At 48.8% G+C, this 24,608-nt stretch overlaps 2 protein-coding genes across 3 annotated transcripts; one reads left to right on the forward strand and one right to left on the reverse strand.

Annotated features, from left to right (window-relative positions):
* The first annotated feature begins 1,075 nt into the window (after positions 1–1,075).
* Positions 1,076–15,232, forward strand: SV2A (synaptic vesicle glycoprotein 2A). Of its 2 annotated transcripts, XM_065905138.1 has the most exons (13): positions 1,076–1,166; positions 4,829–5,796; positions 7,326–7,506; positions 8,292–8,443; positions 8,555–8,688; positions 9,260–9,349; positions 9,583–9,693; positions 9,863–9,951; positions 10,618–10,782; positions 10,996–11,129; positions 11,997–12,203; positions 12,795–12,954; positions 13,343–15,232. In XM_065905138.1, the coding sequence occupies exons 2-13, from the start codon at positions 5,175–5,177 to the stop codon at positions 13,524–13,526; spliced, it is 2,229 nt and encodes a 742-aa protein (XP_065761210.1). In that variant the 5' UTR covers positions 1,076–1,166; positions 4,829–5,174; the 3' UTR covers positions 13,527–15,232. The 2 variants fall into 2 exon arrangements, with proteins under 2 accessions (XP_065761210.1, XP_065761217.1); XM_065905145.1 differs by lacking the exons at positions 1,076–1,166; positions 4,829–5,796; positions 7,326–7,506; positions 8,555–8,688 and having other exon boundaries at positions 8,313–8,443.
* Positions 15,233–18,133: 2,901 nt separating this feature from the next.
* On the reverse strand, positions 18,134–19,067 carry BOLA1 (bolA family member 1). The gene is made up of 2 exons (XM_065927048.1): positions 18,964–19,067; positions 18,134–18,612 (listed from the first exon to the last, which is right to left on the reverse strand). The coding sequence occupies exon 2, from the start codon at positions 18,607–18,609 to the stop codon at positions 18,202–18,204; it is 408 nt and encodes a 135-aa protein (XP_065783120.1). The 5' UTR covers positions 18,610–18,612; positions 18,964–19,067; the 3' UTR covers positions 18,134–18,201.
* Between the last annotated feature and the right edge of the window lie 5,541 nt (positions 19,068–24,608).

Raw genomic sequence — 24,608 nt, forward strand, 5'->3', positions numbered from 1 at the left:
GGTTACTGATACAGAGGCAAAGGAAAGATAAAGGAAAGAGTTGAAACCAGTTCACCTCCTTCTTGCCCTGGAAGCAGAAGTGTGTGTGTGTGTGTGTGTGTGTGTGTGTGTGTGTTAAGAGAAAGTGGGGAAGAGTACTGTGGGAGGTCTTTTTTTTTTTTTTGAGTCATTGTAACAAATACCTAGGGCTTCCCTGGTGGCTCAGTGGTAAAGAATCCACCTGCCAATGAAGGAGCTGCAGGAGATCCCTGGGGTCAGGAAGATCTTCTGGAAAAGGAAATGGCAACCCACTCCAGTCTTGCCTGGGAAATCCCATGGACAGAGGAGCCTGGCCAGTTAGTCTATGGAGTTGATAAAGAGAAGATATGACTTACGGACTAAACAACAACAATAAGAAGCAAATAATTGAAAGGGGAGATGCCCAATTGGTCATGCCCGTTAAACCCCTGCAGCTTCTCCAACCTCTGCTGTCACCAGCAGAACGGCGGACAAGGAGGTCTGATTGGAAATAAATAGTCTGGACTATCTCTGCAAAGAGATAACAAGAATTCAGGAGTTTCCTTCTCTGGCAGTTCAGGATAAAAACTACATTTTGTTATTCTTGCTTCCTGAAACAGCCAGGTAAACTTGGAGTCTGAGCAGTCCAGATTTGGGATTTGGCTGGGAACAGTGAGGAAGGGAAAGGGACGCGATTTGAAGGCAGAGCGAGTCCCTAAAATTCGTGGGTCTTCCCATTCTGGGACTGAGGCGCTGAGGAAGGGGCTGCCTCTTCACCATCTCCCTTTTTGTCTTCCCACTCGCCTTCCTGACATCAGTATTACTTTGCTTAGATCCTTTAGTCTTTAACTAGGAGGGGCTGGTGTCATCTCCAGCTGCCCCTGTGACAGCCCCCCAGCTCCCTCACCACCTCTCCCCGGAGCCCCGAGTCCCTCCCCATCCCCTCTTTTCTTCCACCCCCCACCCCCCAACAATGGTCTCTCCCGGTGCTCAGTGTGCGGGGGGGCGGGGGAGGGCGGGGGGAGGGCGGAGGCGGGGCCGGAGCCTGTGGGGGGGCAGGTCTGCATTGCTGCTGCCCCTGGTACCCAGAGCAGACGCCGCTGCCGCCTGCCCCGCTGCCGGCACCCCCGCCCTCACCCGGACTCCCGGATCTGGGGGACTCAGCCCAGGTGAGACCCCTCTCTCAGTTTCTCAGCTCCACCCCGCCCCGGGGCAGAAGCAGCCTCGCCTTGCCTTGCAGCCATTTTATCCTCCGATGCTTTGCTTGTGGGGAGGGTGACCGTCCCTCATCAGGGGTGAGGGGATTGCTGGTGGTTTGAATGGACATTTACGGCGGTTGCTGTGCTGATCAGGGAAGGAAATATATATATATATATATATATGTATATATACATATATATATTTATACATATATATGTATGGAGGAGGGGTGTTTTTCTCTACCTTAACCAAGTCCATACTACTCTCCTCAGATATTAACGGGGGTGGGGGCTTGTAGGGTGGAATAGGGTTCCCTCAAACTCCAATTCCCAACTCATCTTACCCGCCTCCCCCCGCACCGCGTGATGGATGACCTTGGCTGGGGCGGGGGAATATATGCTGCCTCAGTCTGTGCGCCTGGACTTGGGTTGCGGGCGGGCGGCGGGGGGGCGGCGGTTGGGTTTGTGGGGTGTGTTGGGGGGGTTGGTGGAGGAAGGGCAGATGAAGGAGGGAAGGAAGGGAATGGTGAACGGAAGTGTTGGGTTGGTAGAGGTGGTGAACAACCACGCTTGGGGGCACGGGTGGGGGTGGGGCTGGAGGCAGGCAGTCGCTCCGGGGCGGGGGGAAGGGGTGCTGAGTGCTGATGGGCACCAGTCCAGCAGCAGAATCTAGGGTGAGGGGAGGCGCTGGGAGGATGGGTTCAGTTAGTTCTAGGGGCTCCGCTCTTATACCAGAGTAGGGCAGGATGGGGAGGGTCGCCGCGGACGCTGGCAGGCGCGGTCTCTATGCCTGTGCGCGTGAAGGTCTCCCCTTGCATTCTGGTCCCTGCCTCTCCGAATTCCTCCTTGGACATTCTCGGCTGACACCTAGATCTTTTCCCGTCAGAAGTGTGGAGACTCCATCTTCCAAACCGTAGGGTAGCATGAAGACAGGGGTGGTGCAGCCTTGGCTGTCCTGGGGTGGGGATCGAGGCTCAATTACCCAGCAGTGATGGGGAGGGGTGCTCCAGCACCTCTCTCCCCCACATCCATGGATGTTTTGATAAGTGATTGCTTCTTAACGACCTTGTCACCTGGGCTAGGGTGGGTTGGGAAATCCAGGTGGCTTCTAAAGTCAGGGGCTTTGATGGAGGTGAGGGGTTCTGGACTTCCCACCCCACAACCAATCCTGGGCCGAGTTATCGTGAGAGGAAGCCTTTGCTCAGAGTCTCCCGTCTCCCCCCATCCTCTGCAGAAAATCTCCCGGGCATGTTTTCCCATCAGGTGAAGACAGCCGACCTTAAAGGGCCCTGTAACCCTGAATCTTGTCTCCTTTAACCTCTACCTCTCAGAGTCTGTCTCCCTCCCGCAAGCTTAGCCACCCTGTGCTGCTTTGGGGGCTAAAAATAGCACCACTTCCTCACCGGCTTGAAGAATTTGTGTTCTTTCTCTCCCTCCTGACCGCCTGGGTTTGTTGGCCCTGGGGGAGCTGGCTGTTGAGCCATCACATCCTGCTGTGGCTCTGGGGCCCTTCTGTACCCTTCCCTTTCCTCTCAGGGGTGAAGAGTGTAAACAAACGCAGGGCATGGCTCCTGCTGGGTCCATCTGCCTGCGTCAGGGTTTGGGGGGAGATCCTAATTGGGAAGGAAAGGTGAGGCAAGCAAATTTCATGCAGAAAGGGGATTCCTCTGTTCCCCCTCTTTAATGGGGGATGGTTTGGGCCTTGAACCACAAGGAAAGAAGGTGACATAGGGGTCACTGGTTCTGGGCATCGTGGTCCACTGCTCACATCTGACCTGAGGGGGTAGGGCTCTGCTTTGCCAGTGCTTCTTTCTGAACTACATAGCATTACTTACCCTTTCTGCCTGGGCCACTGTGTGTGTGTGTGTGTGTGTGTGTGTGTGTGTGTAAGTGTATGTGTGACATTTAGTGAAGGCCCTGGATGGCTGGGAACAGAATGAAGCAGGATATTTTTAGGGGAATGATCTCTGATCAGAATCTAGTCCTGCTTCCTCTGCTTCTATGAAGGAAGAGGAGCTTCTCTCATCCTTGCCTCTGGAGGATGTCTTTTGTGGGGGAGGGGAGGCCCAAGCCCCCTTCATTCTATATCAGCTCCTACGCAATGCGGTATTTATGGACTCCCTTTTCCTTGACTCCTGGAGGAGGAGCAGAAAGGATTAAGGCGGATTAGAAAGGGAGGCCATGGAGGAAGGAGGTACAACTATAGACCTTAGACGCCCATGTTGGAAATATATGTGGTTGATTTTCCACCCCTACCCCCATCACTGAAAGAGGGTCCATTTATGACATCCTGAAGGAAGGTGGCAAGTCAGTCATCACCTGTTTTTTAGATTTTGGTCTGCCCTTTTTCCCCATGACCTCAGATTCTAGGTCTCCCTTTTTGCGAGTCTTCCATTGTTTGTCTGGAGCAGACAATATGGGTCCAGCTGCTGGCATTTGCTTGAACACAGAGGGGTCTTGGGACTCTGTATTGGGAGGTTACAACAGCATCCAAATGTGACCCCCCCTGTTTTGCCCTTGCTGCTTCTTTCATAGTTTTCAATCTAATAGGAAGGAAAGAAACTAATAGAAGGTCTGTTGTGAGATTAAATTATCACATCAACTTGGAGAAATAGAGATTATTATCCTCAGTTTAAATATAAGGACTCTGAGGCTTAGAGGTGTTCAGGAACCTGCCCAAGATCAGTTAGTAAATGGCAGAGCTGGAATTTCAACTTATGTCATCTGATTGTCATGCGCTTTGCACTGAACCAGCTCTCTCCTTGCCAGTATCCCTTTCTGCCGTTCACCCTAAAGAGCATCCACAGGTGGCTTTTGTTCTAATGTCTTGTGAGGGAGTGGAGGTCATCTTACCACATCACTATCACCATGAAGAGTAATAACTAATATTTATTCATTAGTTGTTATGTGCCAGGCACTATGGTAAAGAGCTTATACTTATTATGTTACTTAATCCTTACTTCCCCCTCTTAAATGAGAGGGAACTAACGCTTTGAGGATCAGAGACATGCTCATGGTCACTTAGTAAGCTGTTGAAGCAGGAAATCAAATCTAAGTCTGTCTGACTCTGGAAACTGAGCTTTCACCCACTGAGCTATGTTGGGAGAAGACTCCACCTTATGAAGCCTACAAACATGGAACCTGAGGAAGGACCATGAAAGCCCCATCTTCAGATGCCATCAGTGGTCTGAAGGCAACAGGTTGAAGGATTCAGTTGTCCTTCTATAGGTTCCCCCCAAGCTCTGCTCCCAGTAAGAAACCCAGACCAGACTAGAGAAGGGACTTTTGGTTTCTCTATTTCCTCTTTTATCCTTGGCAGACGGGTGGTAAAGCAAAGGTCTGATCTTGAAGTGGGGCCAGGGATCAGGAGATGGGCTCTGGGTAGGTGATCGTGACTTTGGAGCAAATCCCATGGGTCTAGTCTCCAAGGTCAAAGTAAGCGACGTATACTGAATGGCCCATAGCAGGCCCAGACAGTCATCCTTTTTTCCTGAGTCGGGCTTGAGGCCAGCAGGCCATCTCTGTAACACAAGGCCCAGGTGGGGCTCTGGGTCGGCAGGAGCTCTATATTGGCCTTCTTCAGTGTTTTAAACCTCACAACCTCCTTATTTCTCCCTCTTATCTTTTTCTAGATCTCCAGAGGCTCCTGGAAGAGAAGTAGCAGCCTTTTCTGAGTTATCCTGGCTCCCCAGCTTAGCCTCCCCAACCTGGCTCCCCCTCCCCTTCCAGTCCCCCCTCTCCCCCTCTTCCTTCCCAATGCACCCAACTGAACTGGGTGTGGGCCAAAGCTCTTCCCTCCCTTCCCCTCCTAGACACTCACTGGCCAGATCCTATATTCTATTCTGTGCCCAGAGTTACTCAAACACACTTCATCTAAGTAACTCCGGGAAGCCGTCTTTCTGACTCCAGGAGCCTTTGCGCAGAATCAGAATAAGGAAGAGGGGGGAAGATTTGGTGAAGTAGTCCCAAAGCCCCATCATGGAAGAGGGCTTCAGAGACCGGGCAGCTTTCATCCGTGGGGCCAAAGATATTGCCAAGGAAGTCAAGAAGCATGCAGCCAAGAAGGTGGTGAAGGGCCTGGACAGAGTCCAGGACGAATACTCCCGGAGGTCCTACTCCCGCTTCGAGGAGGAGGACGATGACGATGACTTCCCAGCCCCTGCTGATGGCTATTACCGCGGGGAAGGGGCCCAGGATGAGGAGGACGGCGGCGCGTCTAGCGATGCCACGGAGGGCCACGACGAGGATGATGAGATCTACGAGGGGGAATACCAGGGCATCCCCCGGGCAGAGTCTGGGGGCAAAGGCGAGCGGATGGCAGACGGGGCGCCCCTGGCTGGAGTGAGGGGGGGCCTGGGTGATGGGGAGGGTCCCCCGGGGGGGCGGGGAGAAGCACAGCGGCGGAAAGAACGGGAAGAGCTAGCCCAGCAGTATGAAACCATCCTGCGGGAGTGCGGCCACGGCCGCTTCCAGTGGACACTCTACTTCGTGCTCGGTCTGGCGCTGATGGCCGACGGCGTCGAGGTCTTTGTGGTGGGGTTCGTGCTGCCCAGTGCCGAGAAAGACATGTGCCTGTCTGACTCCAACAAAGGCATGCTGGGTAAGACTCGCTGCGCTCCGGCGCATCCCGCCCCGAACTCTGCAAGACAGTTCTCTGTGCCCGAGAACTGCTCCTGTCCTCACCACTGCCTTCCTGGGGACTCTGGTCCCAAGATGTCCCCGGGAGGGCTCAGGGTTCCTCTGACCTGCTCTCTGCCTCCCCTCCCCCGACCCCGACACCCTCCTCTGGAGGTTGAGTCATGGTGAGGTTGCTTGTGCAAGAGAAAAGGCAGCTGGGCTGGGACTGGGGCCTGTAGCTGGGGGGTGGTCTGCTTAGTTCTGTAGGAGACGGCTGTGGTGGGATGGACCCCCATTTAGTGTTTCTTCCAAGTCTTTCCTCTTGTTATCCTGATTCCTTCCCCTTTTGGGGGGGACAAGAAGTTAGTATCCAAACTCCTGGATTTAAATGAGGAGAGTCAGTTTGGGGTGGTGGGGGGCTGGAGAGAATCCAGCCAGAGAAGCTGGTCACACTTGTTCTTGGTTAGCATTGGGAATGTTTAGGGGCCAGCGAGTGATCTTTAATGGCCCTTCCTGATGGAGATCCCAAGGGAGGAAATCCCCTAGAAGGGAATCCCTCAGAAGGGATCAGATCTTGCTCTGTCACCAAGTTGCCACGAAATCTTGGACAGTTTCCTTCTCCCTCGGGCTGGGCTTGGGCCTGGATAAAATGCAGAGTTTGGAGTAGATAACTTTTAAGACCAATTCCAACTCTGATTTTATGAAGGAAGAAAGGAACAGGGGAGTTTTGGGACAAGAAGTATTGGAACTGGAAGGAATAAAAAATGGATTTATATGTGGGCTTCCGTGGTGGCTCTGTAAAGAATCTGCCTGTAATGCAGGAGACTGGGGTTTGATCCCTGGGCCGGGAAGTTATCCTGGAGAAGGAAATGGCAACCCACTCCAGTGTTCTTTCCTGAGAATTTCAGGGACAGAAGAGCCTGTGGGCTACAGTCCATAGGGTCGCAAACAGTTGGACACAACTGAGTGATTTTCACTTTCACTTTTGTGTGTGTGTGATTTCCTGGGAGGATTGAAGGAACGGAGCCTCTTTCCCAAGGAACATGAGAGACACCTCCTGCAGCTTGGAGGATATCAAGTCAGAGAGGCTAGAGGGGATCCTGGGAGGGTCTGGGAATCTAGGCAGATCCACTTCTCATTCCAGGCAAGCTAGAGATGGGGGTATTGTGTATGCGTGTGTGTGTGTGTGTGTGTGTGTGTGTGTGTGTGTGTGGCAGCAAGAGAGTGTGAGCAAGCAAGAAGGAATGAGAGGGAAAGAAAGGAGAATTCTAGGGTTGTCCCCTGTCTGCATCTCTGCCTTTGAACCTCCAGGCTGCAGAGATGACCTTCCATCTTTGCTCATGTAATGCATCCTCTCTCACTTGATCTCATCTCTGGGTAGACTTAGCTCCTACAAGTCCTTCAGATCCTCTGTCCATGCTGCTGTAGTTTCAGCTCATTTAAATGTCTGGCGAGTGGGAGAACCTTTGTGTGTCTGCTCATACGCCTCCTGCCTCTGTTCTTCTCCTTCAGGCCTCATTGTCTACCTGGGCATGATGGTGGGAGCCTTCCTCTGGGGAGGTCTGGCTGATCGGCTGGGTCGGAGACAGTGTCTGCTCATCTCACTCTCAGTCAACAGTGTCTTCGCCTTTTTCTCATCTTTCGTCCAGGGTTATGGCACTTTCCTTTTCTGCCGTCTCCTTTCTGGGGTCGGGTGAGTGTTGCCCTCATGAGCCCCTGGAAGGCAGGGCTGCGCCTTGGTTGCTGTTATACCTCTAGGGCCCTACGTAGTGCCAGGCACACCAGCTATACCTCAAATATGTGTGAGCTGAATGAATGAAATCCTCTCCCTTCAGGCCAGTTTCTCCCTGTCCAGGACCTGTCTACTGTCTGTCCAGATTGCCATTCCATATCTGGTTCACTCCTGAGTCTGCCACCCTACCTTTTAGTTCCATTCTGAGTCTGGTTCCCTCAAGAGACCCAGTGGGGGCTCAACTTCACCCCTGGGTATCTGTGGTTATCCCCTTCCCAGAGTATAAATATTTCCTGCATTCAACAACAAACCTTGTTCATACCCACACCTGCCAGAACTCTGAAGCCTTGAGCCACCCAACTTCTACACTTCCCCTGCCACCTGCATGTACCCTCTGCATTGTCTCCCAGCTCTCTTCTGGCTTGCTTCCTCAGAATCCTCTTGTTCTTCCTTTGGGGATTCCCCTCTTTCCTGTGAGTATCAGCTCTCCCTTCCAACTCTGTAGTTATCTTCAAAATTCAATGTTTCTTCCTTCCCATTCCCTGAGACCTGCCTGCCTGTTTCCCAGGGTCCCACGGATGGGTGCCTGATGGCTGGTGGTGAGGGAGCTTATAGGGCATGGTGTGAGAAGGAGTTTCTCTTTAAAAGGTTCAGAAGATGAAAGGGACTTGGGGATCCAGAGCACTGGGATATGGGATCAGGAATATGGCCATTTTCTAATGCTGAATTCTTGCAATGCCCTCCAGGATCGGAGGGTCCATCCCCATCGTCTTCTCCTATTTCTCGGAGTTTCTGGCACAGGAGAAACGTGGGGAGCATTTGAGCTGGCTCTGCATGTTTTGGATGATTGGTGGAGTGTACGCAGCTGCTATGGCCTGGGCCATCATCCCTCACTATGGTGAGCAGCCCCCAGATGCACCCCAGACTCTCTCTCCTCTCCTGTGCTCCCTGTGGTAGGACCCTACAGCCTTTAGCCTCTCTGCTGACACTGTGACTCTGTCCTTGCCAGGATGGAGCTTTCAGATGGGGTCTGCTTACCAGTTCCACAGCTGGAGGGTCTTTGTCCTCGTCTGCGCTTTCCCTTCTGTGTTTGCCATTGGGGCTCTGACCACACAGCCTGAAAGCCCCCGTTTCTTCCTGGAGGTGAATGGGGCTGGGGCTGGGCTGGGAGCAGGGCAGCAGGGGCTCCTGCATTCAAACACCCACCATGGGCTGGGTCTGGTCCATGTGGCAGCCTTCCTTTCTCAGGGTCCAAGGTCTGGGGAGCCTTGATTTCACTTCCTTTGTCTTAGAATATATTTCCAGGGGAGTTCCGTGGGTGTTAAAACCAGAGGACCTGCTTCACCACGGGTGGCTTAGGGTTTTGCAGGCAGGGGTCCTGATCCTGGCCCTGACTTTATGGTTCAAAAGAGGATCCTACAGCCCACTCATCCCCCCTCCACTTTATCCTGACCCAGCAGGGTGAGGATGCTCCTCCTGCTCTGACTACATACTTGCCCATCATCTTCACTTCCCCCTTTTCAGTTTCTCTTTCCATTGTGCCAGGGGATCCCTGACTCTTGCCTAAGCCTGGTTACCTCTTGCTGTGCTCCCCCTTGGGCTCTTTTGGAGTGGTTGGTGGATGTGCCCCTAGGTCAGGTTGTGGGAGAGGGATCTGTAGCCCTGGGTCAGGAAGGAGCTGACCCGAATATGGGGATTGTTTCTGTGGCTCTAGAATGGGAAGCATGATGAGGCCTGGATGGTACTGAAGCAGGTCCATGACACCAACATGCGCGCCAAGGGGCATCCTGAACGAGTCTTCTCGGTAAGCCACAGTCCTCCCCTCAGTCCTCCAAGTGCCCTCACCTGGCCCCTTCCTGGATTCCTCCCCCCCACTCACGCCCACCTTCCTAGGCCACACTGAGATCTCAGCGGGGTCTCTCAGGGTATCAGGTCTCCCTCCCATCTCCCACTTTGCTACCGCAGGAGAAACTGGGGTACTTGGAAGGGCTGGAAAGTACAGACTAAGTGACTGCTCACTCCTTCTTTTGACCCCAGGTAACCCACATTAAGACAATTCATCAGGAGGATGAGTTGATTGAGATCCAGTCAGACACAGGGACCTGGTACCAGCGCTGGGGGGTCCGGGCCTTGAGCCTGGGAGGGCAGGTAATGGGGGAGGGGATGGTGAAGAGATGGAGAGGAAGGCAGGGCTGGAGCCTGGGTGTGGGGGTGATGGGTGAATTGGAGGGAGGTGGTAGGACAGAAAAATGAGGATCTGGAGGTGCTAGAACTACTGGCTGGCAGCCGCTGTATGACTTTGTCTTATTCCGCCTAGGTCTGGGGGAATTTCCTCTCTTGTTTTGGCCCAGAATACCGCCGCATCACTCTGATGATGATGGGTGTGTGGTTCACCATGTCATTCAGGTGAGGAGCTGGGTGGGGTGGGTCAGACGTGCTGGATGTGATGGTCTGTGGATTGGGAGAGAGGTGGTGAAAATGGAAATGAAGGGGATGAATGGTGAGGGAAGGTGCTGTTTGGATCCCCTCTGATACTCCACCCGGCTCACCTACCTCACTCCTTAATCCAACAAACTTATAGGCAGAACAGTATTAAGTTTCCATTCTGTGCCAGGTACTCTGCTGGGATGGAATAGATGTGGTCTCAGTCCTCATGCAGTTTACATGTTGGTCTCGGAGCTAGACAAACTAGCTGTAATGAGGAGTGCCACAGTGGGGGATGTGCACTGGGAACAGGCAAATGGGCTTCCCGGCCCAGATCGCTGGTAGGCTGGAGAGGGGGTATAAGTCCTGAAGGATGAATAGGAGTTAGGCTGAGGGTGCGATGGGGAAGACTGTTTTAAACAGAAGGTAGAGCAAATGCCTGGGAGGTAAGAAGTAATAGGTGGGAGGGTTAGAAAAACATGAAGTTCCCCAGAACCACAGCAGTTGGTGAAAGATGAGATGAGGTGAGAGATGAGGTTGGGGAGATGAGCACGGTCCTAACATGGGCTGACTCCTCTGTTTCTTTCTCCTTCTGGACTGTGTGGTTCTAATCCATGAGCCCTGATTCCATTGCCCTTGACGCTTCAGCTACTATGGCCTGACTGTCTGGTTTCCCGACATGATCCGCCATCTCCAAGCGGTGGACTATGCAGCCCGCACCAAAGTGTTTCCTGGGGAACGCGTGGAACATGTGACTTTTAACTTCACCTTGGAGAATCAGATCCACCGAGGGGGACAGTACTTCAATGACAAGTATGTGGGGATCTTTGGGCTTCACCGCTTCCATTCCTCCTACCCTTTGCCTTTTTTGTGAGCCTGGGGCGTCAGAGACAGGTGTTTGGGGGCAAACACCCGTGGTTCTTCTCAATCCTGCAGCTTCTTGTCTTACTTCACTGTTACTTCATGAGTGTTGGAGGAGGGTATAAGAATGAGGGGAAGGTGGCTTTCATCATCCTGGCTTTACAGGTTCATTGGGCTACGTCTGAAGTCAGTGTCCTTTGAGGACTCCCTGTTTGAGGAGTGTTACTTCGAGGATGTCACATCCAGCAACACATTTTTCCGCAACTGCACGTTCATCAACACCGTGTTCTATAACACTGGTAAGGTGGGATGGCTAGAGGTTGACAGACCAAAGGATTGGGTGGACCCTGAGCTGGAGAAAGGGAACCTTCTTCATTCCCTAACTCAGAGTTCTCAAGCTGAGCTCTTCAGAGCCTTGGAGGTGATAGGGGGGCCTGTTAGTTACTACCAGCAATTACAGAAATCTAATGGTAATTGATCATTTATCTGTAATAAGTAGAACATCTGATGAAAACATCAAGTTTGTTTGCTTTTGGCTAGAATTGAAACAACTCAATATTGTGACATTAATGCACTTTTGAAGAGGGCAAAATCATTCAAAAGAGCAGCCTTGAAAAAAAAAGAAAAAACAATAAAAGGGATATTTGGTGGAGAAAAGGGAGTCAGGGCCTTAATCCTTTGCTTTAAGAGGAATTCTCAAACTATATGCACAGGAAATGCTGGTTTTGTGAGCTAGACTGAGGTTTCCCACCTCTAAATGGAGTGCTGAATGAGTTTTCCTATCTTGCAGGAAAAAATAATGGATAGGACATCTAAGGCTATTTAATATTTTGCTTAGTAATTTATCCTAAACTTATGGCTCTGCTACTACTTATAATTAGCTAGAGCAGACAAAAAGAATGAACAAGAAAGCAGTAGACATCATTAAGGAGAAAATATGGAAACAGCCAAGTGCATTGTTTCATTTGGTGAACTCTGGTCATTTTGTGACATAAAAGGACCCTAGCTCCTATGGTGATGTCATCTGATATTTTGCCACAGTGTCCTGACTGATTCTGAGAGCCCCGCTTGCTAAACCCCTCAGAGGCACAGCCCTGGGCATGAGCACTAGCAGCCCCCCCCTCACACGTGCCATGACTGTCTGCCCGTCTTGCCTTCGCCCCCAGACCTGTTTGAGTACAAGTTTGTGAACAGCCGTCTGGTGAATAGCACGTTCCTGCACAATAAGGAGGGCTGCCCCCTGGACGTGACGGGGACAGGTGAAGGCGCCTACATGGTGTACTTTGTCAGCTTCTTGGGGACGCTGGCTGTGCTTCCTGGGAACATTGTGTCCGCTCTGCTCATGGACAAGATTGGCAGGCTCCGAATGCTTGGTAAGGGGGAGAGGCTGGGTGGTGGTGCGTCACAACTGGCTAGGAGACTGGGGGGAGGGCATGGCCGTCACCGGACTTCTCACCTTCGTCTGTGGAAAGCCTAGCCAGAGAAGGGTCTCACGTCTTCTGCTTGGAGGGAGTGGGGGTGGTGGGGGCTGCATGACCAGGCGGGGTCTGGTGAGGAAGCTCCTCTGGGGATAGGAGGTGGGCAGAATAGCAAGTCTAGGGTACAGGCTTTGGGGTCATGGGTTCTGAATCTCAGCTCTACTGCCTTCTTAGCTGAGTTACTCACCTCTGTGAACCCAGCTGTCTCATCTGCAACATGGCAGTGATGACAGTACCTCTTAGGAGGCTGAATTATTAGTAATGTGTGTAAACCATCCAATTGTCTGATACATAGCTTGCACCGAGGAATGGTTGGTACTGATACTGTTAAAAAAAAGACAATGTAAGTGAGGTTGGAGATGAGGGAGAAGCCTTCCTTTTGGGTACACTGGCAAAGAGTCTCATCCTGGTCGAAGGGACAGAGTGGGCTGTGGGTGGCTTTCATCGTGGCCACGCTCATGCTGCTTTCTTCCTCCCTGGCTCCAGCTGGCTCCAGCGTGATGTCCTGTGTCTCCTGCTTCTTCCTGTCTTTTGGGAACAGTGAGTCCGCCATGATTGCTCTGCTCTGCCTTTTCGGGGGGGTCAGCATCGCATCCTGGAACGCGCTGGACGTGTTGACTGTTGAACTTTACCCCTCGGACAAGAGGTAACAGGCGTGTGGTGGGGGCAGGGCAGCAGGTTTAGGGCTCAGAGGGCAGGACAGAAATGGGGTGAGGAAGGAGGCTGATGGGGAAAAGCATCTTTAAGGTTAAAAGGGTACATATGCCCCTTAAGTTTCTCTTCTAAAAGCTGGTAGCTTTTATATTCACTCCTTGAAGTCTTAACTATTAACCTAATTTTTTGGTGTCCCTTCCCCCTTGCCTCCCAATTTATCTGTATTCCCTGGTGTGCACCCCTCCTCTCTAATTGCTCTACCCTTCCTCTCCCTCTTGGACACTGCCCACCCTTCCCCCACAAATCCTCCCATGCCTCTCCCTTTGGCTCCCTCCCCGGCCCCTCCATCCCATGTGCTGCGCTGGGGGACTCCTGAGCAGGACCACAGCCTTCGGCTTCCTGAATGCCCTGTGTAAGCTGGCAGCTGTGCTGGGGATCAGCATCTTCACGTCCTTTGTGGGAATCACCAAGGCTGCCCCCATCCTCTTTGCCTCAGCTGCCCTTGCCCTCGGGAGTTCTCTGGCCCTGAAGCTGCCCGAGACCCGGGGGCAGGTGCTGCAGTGAGGGAATCTCTGGAGCTTTGCGGGTGGCAGGCACACTGTGAGACCAACAATTCCCTCTTCCCGTTCCCTGCCCTGCCATCCTGGCTGCCAGAGCCCTCGTTCCCCCCTTCCTGTTTAGTGTCTTAGCCATGTATGCGTGAGTGTGTGTGTATGTATGTGTGTGCATGTGTGAGATGCCATGGGCAGGGACTACAGGGAAGGCTCCTCCATCCCAGATTTGGGGTGCAGCTCTATCTCCCACCTCTTACCACCCCTGACTTTGCACAAGAGAAGGCTTGGCCCCACCCTTCTCCCCCAGTGTTAGTGAGAGGCCCTTGCCCTTCCCAGCTCCTGGGGCTTTAGAACAGGCTTCCTGCCTTCCCCCTTATTCCCTCTGCCTGAGCTCTGGTGAAACCACAAGCAGGTGGTTATGCCGGGGGCTAGGGCTTGATGTAGACCATGGACCAAAAGAACTTCTTAGAGTTGGAAGGGCCTAGAGTGCCCGCTCATGCCTCCTGTTGGATGCTGGGGAAGTAGCAATAAACCTCAGCCCCCTGGCCTCCAGTTCCCCCTCAATTTGGGCTACAAGAAGCCTGAATTTTATGAAATTAGCTTTCTGATTCTTATTTATTTATATATTAAGTTCTGAGGCAGCTCAGCAGGACTGTGTGTGTGTGAATGCTTGTGTACACTTATGTATGTGTGTGTGTGTGTGTGTGTGTGCGCTGTGGGGTGGGGGTGTCATTATACTGTCCTAAAATACAAGCCAAGGGTAATTTCAGTGGACACACACACAAGTACCTGCCTCCCACAGTACCTCCCCTAACCTTGTTTCTGAGCCTGGCCTGGGTGGGAGGAGCCTCGGCAGGCTGGGAGAAGAGTCTCACAGTCTAGCGAGAGCCAAGGGCACCTGACAAGGTTCATCTCCTCCCCCTCTCTCAAGAAGCACAGGCCTCCTCTGGTGTGAGAGGCTCTCCCCACTACATAGCACAGACAGGAACAGCACAGCTGCCCTCCCACCTCCAGACTGTCCCCTCACAGGCAGAGGAGCAGGGGAGGGAAAGAAACCAGTATGTGGTCAAACCAGCAGATCAAAAAGCACAAGGAGCTGGGGAGGGGCAGGAACCGGGCTTTCCCAGCAACTCCTGCAAAGTGGGAAGAGTTTCAGCAGTAAGCCAGGGACCCCTAATGCAGGGACCAGAAGCCTCAGTTTCCCCATCTCACCCTCCCCACAGGATAGCGCCTGTAGGTTAAGCTGCCCCTGTCCCCCGCCCCCGCCCCGTGTGGCTGCTTTCTTTGGTGCCCCCGTCCTCCACCCCCCCACACTGTAGCTGTGATGTGTTGTAGTTTTTAGCTGTTTGTAAATGTTAAAAAGTTAAAAGGAAAAAAGTGAAAACAAACAAAAAAAGAAAATCCAAATTCAGCCTCCTCATGCTGCGTCTGGTGCCCCCACCCTTTGGTCACTCCCATTTTGTAAAAGTGAACCAGGTGGTGACTGTTTAACTCTCTGATGTCTGTGCTCAAAGAACTGCCTTCTCCAGTGCCCAGTGTATGAGTGTGTGCCCTCTCTCTTCACCCTTCACTTGCTGGACGCAGCCCTCTGCCCTGCACCTCCCTGGAGGGACCCATCCATCTCCCTTACTCTCCTGGGGAACCCTAAATCCAACTCTGTTGATGTAAAAAAAATTAAATGAAAAATACTGATGAAAAATAAAAAGGAAACAAATCCTTAAAACCTAAAATGGCTAAGTCTGCTTCTTCGCCTCTACCTACATCCACCTTTATTCTGCCTCCTGAGGCAGAAGATGGTGAGCTGGGAAAACTCCTTTCTCCAGACTGAAGGCCAGAGTAACACGATGCATCACATTTACTTCCTGAGTTGGCCTCTATGCTGACCTTTCCACTTTTATAGATGGAGGGCCCCCACAGTCTCCTAGATTTGAAAACTTGGGGTAATGTCCTACAACTTAATAGCAAAACAACTAATAACCTGATTAAAAAATGGGCTAAAGACTTGAGTAGCCATTTTTCCAAACACATAAAATGACCAATAGGTACTGTTCAGTCGTGTCCGACTTCTTTGCAACCCCACGCAGTGCCGTACGCCAGGCTTCCCATCCTTCATTATCGCCCAGTTTGCTCAAACTCATGTCCAGTGAGTCGATGCCATCCAACCCTCTCTCCCTCTTCTCCCGTCCTCCATCTTTCCCAGCATCAGGGTCTTTTCCAGTGAGTCGGCTTTTCACATCAGGTAGCCAGTAGGTATATATGTATATAAAAAATGCTCAATGTCACTAATCATCAGGGAAGTGCAATCAAAACTTTAATGAGATACCACCTCATACCTGTCAGGATAGCTATTTTATATATACATGTGTGTGTGTATACACACACACATACACACACACACACGTGTATATATATATATATATATATATATATATATATATAGTGAGTGAAGTCGCTCAGTCGTGTCTGACTCTTTGCGACCCCATGGACTGTAGCCCACCAGGCTTCTCCGTCCATGGAATTTTCCAGGCAAGAGTACTGGAGTGGGTTGCCATTTCCTTCACCAGGGGATCTTCCCAACCCAGGGATTGAACCTGGGTCTCCAGGATTGCAGGCAGATGCTTTACCCTCTGAGCCAACAGGGAAGCCTCCAAATTATATATATATTATATAAAGTATTGATGAAGATGGGGAGATATTGGAACCCCTGCACATTGTTGGTGGGAATACAAAATGGTGCAACCACTCTGGAAAATATGGAAGTTTCTCAAAATTAAAAATAGAACTACCATATGATCCAGCAATCCCACTTCTGGGTATTTACCCAAAAGAACTGAAATCAGGATCCTGGAGAAGTTTTAGCACTCTCATGTTCATTGCAGCATTATCACAATAGCGAAGATGTGGAAACAACCTGAATGTTCATTGACAAATGCCTGGATGAAGAAAAATTAATATATACATACAATGCAATACTTGCCAGCCTTAAAAAAAGGAAATTCCGCTGTGATAAACCATGAGGATGTTATGTTAAGTGAAATAAGCCAGTCACAGAAAGATAAATATGCACGATTCTACTTCTATGAGTTATCTATAATAGCTGAATAGAATCAGTGGGATGTTGGCGGCGGGGGTGGGGTGGGGAGAGGGATGTAGGGAATTATCAATCAACAGGCCTTAAGTTTCAGCTGAGCAAGATGATTAAACTCGAGATCTGCTGTATGACGTTGTACTTGTCAGTGATAATGTATCATACACTTAAACATTTAAACATTTGTTAAGAAGGTAGATCTCATATTAAGTTTTGCCATAATAAAATAATATTTACAAAAACAAATTTAAAAAATCTAAAAACTCCGCAAATGAAAACAAATAACTTGGGAGTTATATTTCTTGAGAGTAGAACCAACTTCACTCCAAATCCTTTTGTGTGTGTTTTTTTAAAAATACAGATTCCAGATTCCATTCTTGACTTGTGGATTCAGAATCCTTTTTTTGGAAAAGAGGTGACCTAGAATCCATATTTTAAACAAGTTCCCTTGGGAATTCTTATCTGTGAGGAAATCTAAAAACCCTGCCTGAGGGTTACCATTGACTCCCCTCTCACTGTAGTCCATTTCAGTTCTAATCAAATCCTTTTGACTTTTTAAAAATAATAGCTCTCAAATCAACTCCTTCTTTTCCATTTCAACAGCTAAGCTCTCGGCCAAAGTTCTGCCTTCACCATTTGGTTACTCTCCATACCTCCAATTTCCTATGACAACCCACTAACATCACTGCCCCCAAATGCTCTTTGCCATCCTTTTCTCAAAACTCTTCAATAATGACTCCCTACTGCCCAACCAGATGCAGTCTAAACTCTTTAGCCAGAAATAGTGGATAAATGTTAACCAAGCCTTTTCTTTACTAAGTTCCATCTCCACACAGAGATCATCAGAAAATTGCTTATCTAGACATTACATGTTCCCCTCAGAATTATGACAATGTTTGGAAGGCTCATAAGAAAAAGGGCTATGTAAAGTTTTCTCCATCTTCTATACTCATTTCCTAGGTTATCACCTTTTCACTGCTTTGGTGCTTGTTTTTTTTTAAAGAATTTTTTTCCTCACAAGAAATGCAAATCCTTTTGGAAATGGACAGGTTGTTAGAAAGCCAAACATCCCCCAAGTTTGAAGTTCAAATGTATCCGTAACTGCTGTTTTGTCCAATAACTCTGCCCAGTCCAGCTTCTTTGCCCTTGCTTGGGCTCTTTCCCCTGTTGGCAACAACTTTCCTCTCTTTTCTGGCTTAACGGAGCTCTTTCTGATTATGCCTAGGCTTCAAGTATCTTTCTTTTCCGAAGAACATCTGTAGCACTGACAGCAGGCCATTAACACCACTGCAATTCACCTCATATGATAATTTCTCTTTTAATGTACAGGATTACTAGTAACTTATATAAAGTCGGGCGATTCCTTAATCACAATTTAAAATGAAACAACTGGGTAGCTTTTGTCTGCCCTCCTTAGCTTAACCTTAATGTGAAATGAATTACTCTCTCCTGAGAATACGCATATGCCAGTTAAATGAACATATTACATTACTCGTTTCTAACAAATACCAGACTGTATTAAACGGAAGAAAGCCCCAGTAGTTTATTCTCACGCAACGCGTTTGAATCCTGGTCCTCCCTCTCTCCAGGTCCAGGGTTAGGTTCGACTTTTCTTGCTCCCACCTAGGCAGGCGGGGCTTGTGTCCAGTTGAGGGTTCTCCCTCCACTGGGCGGGGGTCCGCGCCTGTATGGCCAGGGCGTGGACTGGCCCAGCCAGCTCTTCTGACAGCGCCGCATGGACCAGCCGATGCCTTTGTAGGGGGCTCAGTCCCTCAAAGCGAGAGCTCACCACCGCCACGCGGAAATGGGTCTCACTGCCCGGTGGGACCGCGTGGCCGCCGCTCTCATTACGCAGCTCCAGCACTTCGGGGTTCAGGGCCTGCTCCAACTTCGTGCGAATGGCAGCCTCGACGGGACCGATGACACCTGATCCCGCGCTGCCCCGGGACATACAGACACGGCTGGCCATGGAGAACAGGCGTACGACCAGCTGCCCACTCAGCATCGGCTACGGCAGAGACAAAGACGGGGGCAGTGAGGGTCAGGACCTCGCTCTTGCTACCAGAGTCTCAACCACCCCAGCCCCCGCCTCCGGCCAGCGTCCACCCTGGGAGCCCGTCTAGACGACAGACAGTGAGATGTGAGGCACTGCCCCTATCCTCTGTGTGACGTGGAGGGATTGTGCCCTCCGCCGAGAGCAGCTGAAGGGCGGCGATGATTAGAGAGAGCCCGCGCTTCTAAGGGGATTCGCAAAGAATGAGCTGGAGGTTCCAAGAGTAGGGTATATGCAACTCCGGGCTTTTGGTTGAGCCACTGTCCCTGTGCCCCCTCCCTGAACCCCAGACTGGACCCTTTCTACCTCGCACTCAGGCTTGGTTACCGCAGTTCCCCCTCTGGGACGGAACTCCTGACAAGCCGGGCGAATGCAGATCTCGCGTCCAGAGGCACTCTGGGAAATGGAGTCCTCGCTACGCGATAGAACAGGCAGGTGAGGGCTCACGGGAACTGTAGTCTCTGCTTATCTCTTGAGGTCGTGCGTGCGTGCATGCTCAGTCACTTTTGTGGTGTCTTTGCTACTCTTTGCGTCCCTAAGGAGACTGTAGCCCGCCAAATTCCTCTGTCCATGGGATTCTCCAGGCTAGACTATTGGAGCGGGTTGCCATGCCCTTCTCCAGGGGCTCTTCCTGATCCAGGAATCGAATCCAGGTCTCCTACATTGCAGGCAGATTATTTATCATCTGAGCTATAGGGAAGATCCAGGTTTCCTGAGTCTTATGCGTCGCAGCGCAGGCAGATTCTTTTACCGCTGAGCAGCTGGAGAAGACCCTCTTGGGGTCCTGGTCCTAGGAGGTTCTGAACCTGAGAAGTTGTGAAGAAAACGAGAATTCTTGCGCAATGGGGATTGATCCATTTTATTCCCAATAGATCTTGTAGATCGATCCCTGGCTGGGGAAGCTACCCTGAAGTAGGAAGTGGCAATCCACTCCAGTATTCTTACCAGGATAATCACGTGGATCACTGCTGTATACTTAAGCATATATATTCTGAGACAAGGACATTTTCCTATATACCCACAATACCATTACCGCACCTAAGACATTTAACATTTGTTCAATACTATAATCTAATATACAGTTGATATTCAAATCTCCCCAGTTGTCTCATTAGTGCCTTTATTTTTTGAAAGTCAATCAAGGATCATGCATTGCATTTAGCCATCTTTAAATCTGTATTTTGCAAAGCTCCTTGGCTTCAGTGTGAGAACCGTAAAGGAGGTAATGGCACAAGCAGGAAGACCAGTTTGGAGGCTGGTGTAGCAGTCTAGGTGAGAATGTTGATGTCTTGGACCCTGGTGGTGGTGGAAGTGGAGATGGAAAGAAATTGTGGATACAAGGTATACATTAGGAGGGTAAAACCCACAGGGTGTGGTGATGGGCTAATTATGGGAGGGAAAGTATGAAGGATAGTTATCAGCTTTGTGCATCAAGATGGATGGCATTTGTTCCCTAAGATACAGAATTTTAGAAGAAGGGTTGGAAGGTTGGGGAAGGGGAAGACTAGGTGTCCATTTCTTTTTGGACTTGAGTTTGAAGTGTCTTTATGATATCCAAGAAGATATGTCATGTTGGATATATGGTTCTGTGTGTGTATGCATTTTATTTTTAACTTTTTCTTAAGTGCTTTCAGAGCTACAGAAATTACAAATAACTACAAATTATACAAATAATTCTGTATACCGCTCACCCTGATTCCCACATTATCCAAATATTAACATTTTATCATGATTGCTTTTATTTCTTCTCTATCTACACATATATAATTTTTTTCTGAACCATCTGAGAGTAAGCTTCAGAGATGGAGCCCATTTACCTCTAACTACTCGCAATGGTTAATTTTAAGTGTCAACCTGACTGGGCCACAGGGTGCCCAGATATTTGGGCAAATGTTATTCTGGGTGGTTTTGGATGAGATTTAAATTGATAGGCTGAGTAAAGTCGATTGCAGTCCCTGTTGTGGCTGGGTCTCATCCAATCAGTTAAAGGCCTGAACAGAATAAAAATGCTAACCCTCTCTGAAAAGAGTTCTTTCTGGCCTGATTGCCTTTGAACTGGGACACTGGCTTTTTTCCTGCCTTCAGACTTGAACTGAAACACTGGCACTTCCTGGGTCTCCAGCCTGTTGGCTTTTGACTGGCACTACAGCACTGCTTCTCTTGGTTCTCAGACCTTCGGGCTTGAACTGTAACTACACAATCAGCTCTCCTGGGTTTCCAACTTGCTGACTCACCCTGCAGATCTAGGGACTTGTCACCCTCCATTATCATGTGAGCCAACTGCTTATAATAAATCTTTCTCTCTCTTTTGCTTGTTTGCTCTTATTCTCTGCATATATATCTTTTTGATCTGTTTCTCTGAAGAGCTCTAATATATATTTGCTAATACATTCTTAGTAAAATTTTTTTCTCACATAACTACAGTATAATTGTCAAATTTGGGAAATTAACATTGATACAGTGCTACAGATTTTACTGAAAATTTGTCATTGTCCCATAATGTCCTTTATAGAAAATGAAAAAAAAAAAAAAAAATCTGGGCCAGGATCTAGTCTAGGATCACATGCTGTATTCAGTTGTTATGTCTCTGTGGCCTCCATTAATCTGGAATAGTTCCTTAGTCTTTGTCTTTCATGATTGACATTTTTGAGGAGTACAGACCATCCATCTGGGCTTTTCGGGTGGTGCTAGTGGTAAAGAACCCACCTGCCAATGCAGAAAACACAGGGTTTGATTCCTGGGCTGGGAAAATCCCCTGGAAGAGGGCATGGTAACCCACTCCAGTATTCTTGCCTGGAGAATTCCATGGACAGAGGAGCCTGGTGGGCTACAGTCCAAAGGATCGCAAGGAGTCTGATACAACTGAAGTGACTTAGCACGCACACATAGAGCGTTTATTTTGTTGAATATCCCTCAATTTGGGTTTCTCTAATGTTTCTTTCTGATTCAGATTTAGGATATACACTTTTGGCAGGAAAACTGCAGAAGTGATATTGAATCCTTCTCACTGAACTACTAGGAGGCATATAATTTGCTTTGTCCTATTGTTAATGATAAGTCTGATCAGTTAATTAAGGTGATATCTCTCAGAAAAAAATTGTAAAATATTCTCCATTTGTAATTGTAGGAGATTTTTGAGTCTATGTAATATTCTGTTTGTCGTTAAGATTTTGTTTATTAATTTTGGCATCTGAGAAGCAAGAGTTGAAGATGAAATGAGATCATGGGTGGTGGAGGGGAGGTAGGAAAGTGGGAAGGAGGGGAGTGAAATCACCTGGGAAAAGGTATAAAGAGAGAAAATAATAAGATTTTCTTTAGAGGAACACTTTGGCTAGTGTGTGAATATATTAGGGGAATAAAAAAGAACTGAAGCAAAAAGAAAAGAGCCTTTAGCAGTAGTCTGGTGAAAGATAATCTGAGTGAAGACAGGAAATGGGCTAGAGAGAGAAGTAAAACAATTAGAATGATGTTAAAGAGATGGAATCTTTAGCACTTGTTTTTGGTGAGTGCCTTGTAATTTGTTAATCCAGTGACAGTGGTGGGGAATGGTGAGAGGATGCTTTGTTGGTGACAGGTACTATTCTAAATGAACTCTTAATTCTTGCAACAAGTCCATGAAGTAGCTACTGTTATTACTCTCGCTTTACCATTTTGAGGAAGCAGAGACCCTTACAGGTTAGATAATAAATTAATTAGTCTATGGTCATAGATCTAGTAAGCAAACTCAGGAGTCAGGCTGCAGAATTTGAACTCTTAACCATTAAGTTATTCTGCCTCCTAATCCAGCATTTTGGCCTCTCAGGTTCCAGCTCTGTACTAGGCTCCTTATATTTAATTCTCATTTATTCTAACAACTCTATTATGGTAGGGTATATTATTTTTCTTTAATTGATGAACTTCTATCACTCTGGCTACCACAGTCTACTGTTGATAGCTAGCATCTGGAGAGTGGTTTGTTGACCAAAGGCCAACTATAATTGTTTCACAAATAAGTAAACCAAGGCTCAGAGGAATTTAAGCACTTGCTGCTGAAGGTCACACAGCCACTTACAAAGACATGATTAGAACCAAGGTCGGCCTCATTCAAAGTCTGTGCTCTTCATCCCTCCAAGCACACTACTTCACTAACGAGATTATGGGCTTCATGAAGCAAAGCCTTGTTTCCTTCCTGTTAGAGGGAGAGCTACAGAGCATGAGAGGAGTGGAATTAGATTTAACACTTTAGATTTTATCTAGCTATAAATCCTTATTAGATAAGTCCAGATAGGCCAATACCCTACAAATTATATCAGCCTCAATTACTATCTATTGCTCCCTGGAGTTCCTTTCCCAGCATTCTTACCAGAGCCATTAAAATATATAATAGAGTAGGCCATTTGTAAAAGCCGAACACCTTCACAAATAGACTGGATCTTAGCCCCTTTAACACCTCTGGGATTTTTAACTGAAAGCAACTGAATTCCTAAGCAGGCAATCTAGTTAATCAAACATTTAGTGCATTCGAGCTCCACTCCATCATTCCAACCATACTCCTTTCCACTTTTCCCCAATTCCACCCTCAGCCCCCCCATGCTGAGCTGCACAAGCCAGGCCGTCCCACAGCTCCTTGCCATTGCACATAAAGTTGCCTTTGGCTAGAATGCTTTCAGTCTCCTCTTGACCCACAAAGTCCTCCTAATGGTTCCATGAGATATCACCTCCTCTTTCATGAAGCTTCCCTACTCCCACACATATAACCTCAGTGTACCCACATCTCTTTGTTCATGTCCTGCTGATAGACTTAAAGCACTCTGTCCTGGGCTTTGACCTTGGTCTCACTTCGTTTCTGGGACCACTTCAAGGGTGAGACCATGTTTTCTTCACCTTTAAATCAGGAGTCCTTTATTCCTTCCACCTGGTTCTTAGAAGGGTAATAAACTTTTTTTTTTTTTTGCATAAACAAATAAAACTATACCCTTAGAGAATTAGCATCTTCTTTTCTAAAGTATTTCTCCAGCTCTCCCTAATAGAGGGAGGAAGCAAGGCTGGGCACAGTGACTTCATGAAGACCATAATCTTGTTAGTGAAGCAATGGGCTTGGAGGGATGAAGAGCACAGACTTTGAGTGAGACCGACCTTGGTTCTAATCATGTCTTTGTAAGTGGCTGTGTGACCTTCAGCAGCAAGTGCTTAAATTCCTCTGAGCCTTTGTTTCCTTATGTGTGAAACAATTTCAGTCGGCCTTTGGTATCCATGGGTTCTGAATCTGAGGATTCAACCAACTGTAGGTAGAAGATATTTGAAAAAAAAAAAAAAAAACCCAGAAAGTTTCAAAAACCAAAACTAGAATTTGCCCTGCCTTGGCAACTATGTACGTAGTTTTACATTTTGTTTACAGCTATTTACATAACATTTACATTGTATTAGGTATTAAAAGTAATCCAGACATACTTTAAACTATCTGGGAGAATATGTGTAGGTTATATGTAAATACTACATCATTTTATAGGGCTTCCCCATTGGCTCAGTTGTAAAGAATTTGCAATGCAGGAGACCTGGGTTCGATCCCTTGGAGCAGGGCATGGCAACCCACTGCAGTATTCTTGCCTGGAGAATCCCATGGACAGAGGAGCCTGGCGGGCCACAGCCCATAGGGTTGCAAAGTTGGACATGACTAAAGCAGGGATCTTCCCAACCCAGGGATCAAATCCAGGTCTCTCGCATTGTGGGTGGAGTCTTTACCAGCTGAGCCAAAAGGGAAGCCCAAGAATACTAGAGTAGGTAGCCTATCCCTTCTCCAGCAGATCTTCCCGACCCAGGAATCAAACTGGGGTCTCCGGCATTGCAGACAGATTCTTTACCAACTGAGCTATGAGGTAAGCCCAACTTAGCAACTCACGCACACCATTTTATGTAGAGACTTGAACATCTTCAGATTTTAGTATCCACTGGGGGGTCCTGGTACCGAAATA

This window comes from Muntiacus reevesi, chromosome 1 (genome assembly GCF_963930625.1).
Source record: "Muntiacus reevesi chromosome 1, mMunRee1.1, whole genome shotgun sequence".
NCBI classification, from domain to species: domain Eukaryota; kingdom Metazoa; phylum Chordata; class Mammalia; order Artiodactyla; family Cervidae; genus Muntiacus; species Muntiacus reevesi.